General features: G+C 45.4%; 1 protein-coding gene across 1 annotated transcript; it reads left to right on the plus strand.

Annotated features, from left to right (window-relative positions):
• The first annotated feature begins 2,448 nt into the window (after positions 1 to 2,448).
• LOC139385064 (agouti related neuropeptide) lies at positions 2,449 to 6,536 on the plus strand. The gene is made up of 3 exons (XM_071130112.1): positions 2,449 to 2,587; positions 4,336 to 4,442; positions 6,040 to 6,536. The coding sequence occupies exons 1-3, from the start codon at positions 2,449 to 2,451 to the stop codon at positions 6,229 to 6,231; spliced, it is 438 nt and encodes a 145-aa protein (XP_070986213.1). The 3' UTR covers positions 6,232 to 6,536.
• The last annotated feature ends 1,060 nt before the right edge of the window (positions 6,537 to 7,596 follow it).

Consider the following 7,596-nt stretch of genomic DNA (forward strand, 5'->3'; position numbering starts at 1 on the left):
TTAATGTCTCGCAGGCCGCATTGAAGTGCCCGGTTGGCAGGTTACGGTCCGTGGGCCGTACTTTTCCTCCCTTTGGACTAGAGCATGCTTATATACAAGGCCATTTCCTCTCCTGACATCAACAGTCATACTCCTGGGTTTCTATGTTATTATCACATGGTCAAGGGATGGAGTCAGGGAGGAGTCAGGGAGGAGTCAGGAAAGAGTCAGGGAGGAGTCAGGGAGGAGTCAGGGAGGAGTCAGGAAAGAGTCAGGGCGGGGTCATGGAGGAGTCAGGAAAGAGCCAGGGAGGAGAGGGAGGAGTCAGGGAGGAGTCAGGAAAGAGTCAGGGAGGATTCAGGGAGGAGTCAGGGAGGAGTCAGGGAGGATTCAGGGAGGCCACACTGACTATCTCTATGACCACTCCTTCTGCCCACTACTCTCCTATTCACTAGGAACCAAGCAAGAAGAAAACGGTCTGAAACAGGGAGGAGCCAGGGAGGATTCAGGGAGGAGCCAGGGAGGAGTCAGGAAAGAGTCAGGGAGGAGTCAGGGAGGAGTCAGGGAGGATTCAGGGAGGCCACACTGACTATCTCTATGACCACTCCTTCTGCCCACTATTCTCCTAAACGTGTCCAATAAGAAACACTCATTTTCATTATCCATTGCAAAGCGCTTTGCTACTGTGGACGCTTATGACTACGACCCTGGGCTGAAGAGAGCTAGGCAACGCTATGCTTTTATCAATTGCATACTCCCACCCCTCTCACCTTCTCCACTAATGGGTTTTGATAAGGAGACGAGTAGAGCGAAGAGAGGACGCAGGGTTTTTGCAATTGAGAAAAGGCCCATGACTGTGAGCACTCCTCCTCTTCCTCCTCCTCCTCCTCTTCATCCCCCCCATGTAGCTGCTGCTGTGGGCTGGCCTCCCTCATCCCTCCTTACCTCCTCCCTCCTTCCCTCCTCAGGGCATCTTTATAAAGAGACTCTTGGTCTCACCATGGGAGGATCACTCGCAGACACAGGAGTCCACGGAGCCACAGGTGAGCTGAACAACCCAGTAGCTGCTCTGTGTGTTTCTCTCTCTCACTGTCTCTGTCTCCCTCTTTCTCTGTATCTCTCTCTCTCTGTCTCTTGCTGTCTCCCTCTGTCTCTCTCTCAATCACTTTCTCTCTCTGTCTCTCTCTGTCTCTCTCTCTCTTTCTTTGTATCTCTCTGTGTCTCTCTCGGTCTTCCTCTTTGTCGCTTTCTCTCTCCATCTCTTTCTCTCTCTGCCTCTAACTCTGTCTCTATCTCTCTCAGGTCTCTCTCTATCTCTCTCAGGTCTCTCTTTCTCTGTATCTCTCTCTCTGTCTCTCTGTATCTCTCTCTGTCTCTCTCTATCTGTCTCTCTCTCTGTCTCTGTCTCTCTCTTTCTCTCGCTCTCTTTCTGTCGCTCTCTGCCACTCTAACTCTCTCTTATTCGCTCTTTCTCACACACACACACACACACACTCACTCACTCACACACACACACACACACACACACACACACACACACACACACACACACACACACACACACACACACACACACACACACACACACACACACACACACACAAATGTGACTTGTCTAATATTTAATACTGTATGTTCCTCTGAGGTTCAGCCAAGCGCAAACAACTGGACACTTTGTCTAATGTAACTGCTGTTGTGGTCTGTGTGTGTGTGTGTGTGTGTGTGTGTGTGTGTGTGTGTGTGTGTGTGTGTGTGTGTGTGTTCTCTGATGTTCCAACGGTTACAATGCTTGAGGAGAAATTATGACAATATCTGCAACTCTCAGATCTCTACAGATCACTTGTAATCACAATCAAATAGGCTGTTTTGCAATGTATTCCGGTTAAAATAGCTCAAACAGAATGATTCGATATTTAAGTATTTGGTACATTTTGTACTAAAAAAAAAAGAGAGAAAAAAGAGACTGCAGAAGACCTCAAACATTTAGTCATTTGTCAATGATTTTAGACAAAACAACGAAGTTTACTTTTTAAAAAAACAAAGTGATTTAACTGTAATGACATAACCCCCATCTATGTATGACTCTTCCTCAGCTCTCTTCCATCAGTGAAGCAGCCGTCAGTGAAGCAGCACTCAGTGAAGCAGTGAAGCAGCTGTCAGTGAAGCAGCACTCAGTGAAGCAGCACTCAGTGAAGCAGCAGGCAGTGAAGCAGCACTCAGTGAAGCAGCACTCAGTGAAGCAGCACTCAGTGAAGCAGCACTCAGTGAAGCAGTGAAGCAGCCGTCAGTGAAGCAGCACTCAGTGAAGCAGCACTCAGTGAAGCAGCACTCAGTGAAGCAGTGAAGCAGCACTCAGTGAAGCAGCACTCAGTGAAGCAGTGAAGCAGCCGTCAGTGAAGCAGCACTCAGTGAAGCCGTGAAGCAGCACTCAGTGAAGCAGCACTCAGCGAAGCGTTGTGTTGTATCAGCATGGTCAACTCAGTATTCCCATACTGCTGGACCCTGTGCCTGATCCAGCTGGCTACAGGACTGGTTCATGGAAACGTTCGTCTAGACGACTCCCATCCCGGCCTCAGACGCACCGACGATTCCTTCCTCTCCGATACAGGTTCGGTATTTTTTGTTGCATTTGCTGTAATTAGGGAGACGGTGATTACTGTCCAGGTGAGGAAGAACAGTGGATCGTTCCAGAAAGCTGGATCAATCAGTTAGCCGAGGATCGTTCCAGAAAGCTGGATCAATCAGTTAGCCGAGGATCGTTCCAGAAAGCTGGATCAATCAGTTAGCCGAGGATCGTTCCAGAAAGCTGGATCAATCAGTTAGCCGAGGATCGTTCCAGAAAGCTGGATCAATCAGTTAGCCGAGGATCGTTCCAGAAAGCTGGACCAATCAGTTAGCAGAGGATTGTTCCAGAAAGCTGGGTCAGTCAGTTAGCAGTGGATTGTTCCAGAAAGCTGGATCAATCAGTTAGCCGAGGATCGTTCCAGAAAGCTGGATCAATCAGTTAGCCGAGGATCGTTCCAGAAAGCTGGATCAATCAGTTAGCCGAGGATCGTTCCAGAAAGCTGGATCAATCAGTTAGCAGAGGATTGTTCCAGAAAGCTGGATCAATCAGTTAGCCGAGAATTGTTCCAGAAAGCTGGATCAATCAGTTAGCAGAGGATTGTTCCAGAAAGCTGGATCAATCAGTTAGCCGAGGATCGTTCCAGAAAGCTGGATCAATCAGTTAGCCGAGGATTGTTCCAGAAAGCTGGATCAATCAGTTAGCAGAGGATTGTTCCAGAAAGCTGGATCAATCAGTTAGCAGAGGATTGTTCCAGAAAGCTGGATCAATCAGTTAGCCGAGAATTGTTCCAGAAAGCTGGATCAATCAGTTAGCAGTGGATTGTTCCAGAAAGCTGGATCAATCAGTTAGCAGTGGATTGTTCCAGAAAGCTGGATCAGTCAGTTAGCAGAGGATTGTTCCAGAAAGCTGGATCAGTCAGTTAGCAGTGGATTGTTCCAGAAAGCTGGATCAATCAGTTAGCCGAGGATCGTTCCAGAAAGCTGGATCAATCAGTTAGCCGAGGATTGTTCCAGAAAGCTGGATCAATCAGTTAGCAGAGGATTGTTCCAGAAAGCTGGATCAGTCAGTTAGCAGAGGATTGTTCCAGAAAGCTGGATCAGTCAGTTAGCAGTGGATTGTTCCAGAAAGCTGGATCAGTCAGTTAGCAGTGGATTGTTCCAGAAAGCTGGATCAATCAGTTAGCCGAGGATTGTTCCAGAAAGCTGGATCAGTCAGTTAGCAGTGGATTGTTCCAGAAAGCTGGATCAGTCAGTTAGCAGTGGATTGTTCCAGAAAGCTGGATCAGTCAGTTAGCAGTGGATTGTTCCAGAAAGCTGGATCAGTCAGTTAGCAGTGGATTGTTCCAGAAAGCTGGATCAGTCAGTTAGCAGTGGATTGTTCCAGAAAGCTGGATCAGTCAGTTAGCCGAGGATTGTTCCAGAAAGCTGGATCAGTCAGTTAGCAGTGGATTGTTCCAGAAAGCTGGATCAGTCAGTTAGCAGTGGATTGTTCCAGAAAGCTGGATCAGTCAGTTAGCAGTGGATTGTTCCAGAAAGCTGGATCAATCAGTTAGCAGTGGATTGTTCCAGAAAGCTGGATCAGTCAGTTAGCAGTGGATTGTTCCAGAAAGCTGGATCAGTCAGTTAGCAGTGGATTGTTCCAGAAAGCTGGATCAGTCAGTTAGCAGTGGATTGTTCCAGAAAGCTGGATCAGTCAGTTAGCCAGCTAATGTTTAGATTGAAGTCATTCCTCTCTAGGAAACGATCCCATTCTGATTGATTGATTGATTGACCTTTCGTTTCTCCCCTCAGGTAAAGGCTCTCTCTCTAGAGGGGATCCTGTGGGTTTCCGCTTAGAGTCTGAGGAGGAAGAGGAGAAGGAGGAGGAGCTGCTGATGGACCTGGAAACCTACGATGAGGTGGATCAATATACTATTTTAATCATTACTCGTTGTGTGTGACAGCGTGCAATGTGTACATCACTTTAACATGTTTTTACGGCTGGAACATCATGTGAGTTGATGTACACTGAGTATACGAAACACCTTTCTACGACCGACCAGGTGAATCCAGGTGGGAACGTCATGTGAGTTGATGAACACTGAGTATACGAAACACCTTTCTACGACCGACCAGGTGAATCCAGGTGAAACCTATGATCCCTTATCGATGCCACTTCAGCCAGTGTAGATAAAGTGGAGGAGACGGGGGGAGGAGGGGGGGAGGTACAACTGTAGAAGGTACCCTTAATGTTTTGTCCACTCAGTGTAGAACACCAGTGTGTTTAGGGTTTACTACTGTGTACTTATGGAGACCAGACGTTCTACCAAGGACAGTAAAACAAGGAACATTCAGACACTTCGCCAGTGTGTTATTTTAGGCTTAGGTGGTTAGGTTAAGGGTTAGGTTTAGGTTTAAGAGTTAGGGTTAGGAGTTAGGGTTAGGGTTAGGTTTAGGAGTTAGGGTTAGGAGTTAGGGGTTTAGGTTAAGGGTTAGGTTTAGGTTTAAGAGTTAGGGTTAGGAGTTAGGGTTAGGAGTTAGGGGTTAGAGTTAGGTTCAAGAGTTAGGAGTTAGGAGGTAGGGGTTAGGGGTTAGGGGTTAGGTTTATGTTTAAGAGTTAGGGTTAGGAGTTAGGGTTAGGAGTTAGGGGTTAGGAGTTAGGGTTAGGTTTAGGTTTAAGAGTTAGGGTTAGGAGTTAAGAGTTAAGGTTAAGGTCAGGCTTTAGGGGTTAGAGTTAGGAGTTAGGAGTTAGGGGTTAGAGGTTAGGGTTAGGGTTAGGAGTTAAGGTTAGTGGTTAGGGGTTAGGAGTTAAGGTTAGGAGGTAGGGGTTAGGGGTTAGGAGTTAAGGGTTAGGAGTTAAGGGTTAGGAGTTAGGAGCTAGGGGTTAGGAGTTAAGGTTAGGAGTTAGGGGTTAGGAGTTAAGGTTAGGAGGTAGGGGTTAGGGGTTAGGGGTTAAGGGTTAGGAGTTAAGGGTTAGGAGTTAAGGGTTAGGAGTTAGGAGCTAAGGGTTAAGGTTTAGGGTTAGGAGTTAGGGGTTAAGGTTATGTTAAGAGTTTGGGAAAAATGGATTTTGAATGGGAATCAGTTGTTTGGTCCCCACAAGGATAGTAAAACAAACGTGTGTGTGTGTGTCCATCTGTCTGTCTGTATGTGTGTTGTCTACTGTCTAACATTCTGTCCAGGGGCTGTACTTGTACATCAAAGCAACATCAAGCTGCCTCACGCTATAGAAACAGAGGCTCCTGCCCTCTGGCTCCTTCTGGTTCGGACCAGGCTAACTGACTGGGTCATACATTCCACCAGGCTGAGGTTGAGGCTGTGCAGCTGTGGGAGCAGAGCCATGAGTTCTCCCTGTCGCTGTATCCCCTCATCAGCAGTCCTGTCTGTGTTCTGGGTCCCCTCCCTCCCTCCACTGTGTAACATCGGTCCTGTCTGTGTTCTGGGTCCCCTCCCTCCCTCCCTCCACTGTGTAACATCGGTCCTGTCTGTGTTCTGTCTCGTCTGTCCATCTACCAGGATGTTGCTGAGGCGATGCAGCTGCAGAGCAGAACCATGCGTTCTCCCCGTCGCTGTATCCCCCACCAGCAGTCCTGTCTGGGTAACACGCTGCCCTGCTGCGACCCCTGCGATACCCGCTACCCCCGAATGTTCGGCTCCATCTGCTACTGCCGTCGGACGGCCTGCGCCGGGGCTCACCGGCGTCCCTAAAACACTCCTAGAAAACCCTCTACGGCCCCCTCCTCTCACGGTGGGGCCCCTTTCTCTGCCAGTCTACAGTCAGTATCTAATCCATATCCGCAAGGCTTGATTTTATGAGCACGCAAACACAGACTATAAATCCCAGGATGCATCAGTGAGAACGGCCAATAGGACACTCTCGTTGTGTTTTCTTCTTGATGTTAACTCTGGTTGTGTTTTATTTTTATTTTATTTTCTCCCCGATAGGTTAGATGGATGCTACGTTGGGTGTACATTTATCGTTCAATGAAAGTCGAAAGACAAATCAATCTCTAAAAAGGCAATATAATTGTCAAAAAAAAAATTGGGCTAAGATAATTTTTTTTGTTAATTAATTTTAATCTTTAAAAAAAACTGAGAACATATTTATATTTTTTAAAGAGACCAGAATGTAAAATACTTACATTACTCAAATCAAAAGTTGACATTTAAAGTTTTGTTTATTGATTTTAAATAGTGAATCAGGATCCGTATGTTCATCATGTGCCCAGAGTCTTAACAGTAGTCTAATTGTGAGGCAGAGTTTAACTGTTTCTGCTACGTGGTTTAAGACTCCAGTATGTGAAACTCGCATAATGAATTATATATATATATATTTTTAAATACCTGTAGTTGACAATATATATATTTTTTTTCATGGAAATTCCATAATAGGGAAACAGCTTTTTATTAAAAACAATTGTAATCAGTTGGCAGCCATTATTTTGAAAGTCAAACACTCTCTCTAGGTAAGTTAAAGAAATCAGTGCAAATAGTAATTTATTGTATCTTATGAATGAAAATGAAATTAAAAAAAGTAATTATTTTGTGTCATAGAAAAGAAAAATGGTCTCTGAACTGACATTTCAAATGACGATGATACATAACATCATACTAGGGGTTATCTCCTTTGGCATTCATAAACACACTGTGATGATACATAACATCATATACTAGGGGTTATCTCCTTTGGCATTCATAAACACACTGTGATGATACATTACATCATATACTAGGGGTTATCTCCTTTGGCATTCATAAACACACTGTGATGATACATAACATCATATACTAGGGGTTATCTCCTTTGGCAGTCATAAACACACTGTGATGATACATAACATCATATACTAGGGGATATCTCCTTTGGCATTCATAAACACACTGTGATGATCCATAACATCATATACTAGGGGTTATCTCCTTTGGCATTCATAAACACACTGTGATGATACATAACATCATATACTAGGGGTTATCTCCTTTGGCATTCATAAACACACTGTGACGATACATTACATCATATACTAGGTGATATCTCCTTTGGCATTCATAAACACACTGTGATGATACATA

This window comes from Oncorhynchus clarkii, chromosome 26 (genome assembly GCF_045791955.1).
Source record: "Oncorhynchus clarkii lewisi isolate Uvic-CL-2024 chromosome 26, UVic_Ocla_1.0, whole genome shotgun sequence".
Classification (NCBI taxonomy): Eukaryota; Metazoa; Chordata; class Actinopteri; order Salmoniformes; family Salmonidae; genus Oncorhynchus; species Oncorhynchus clarkii.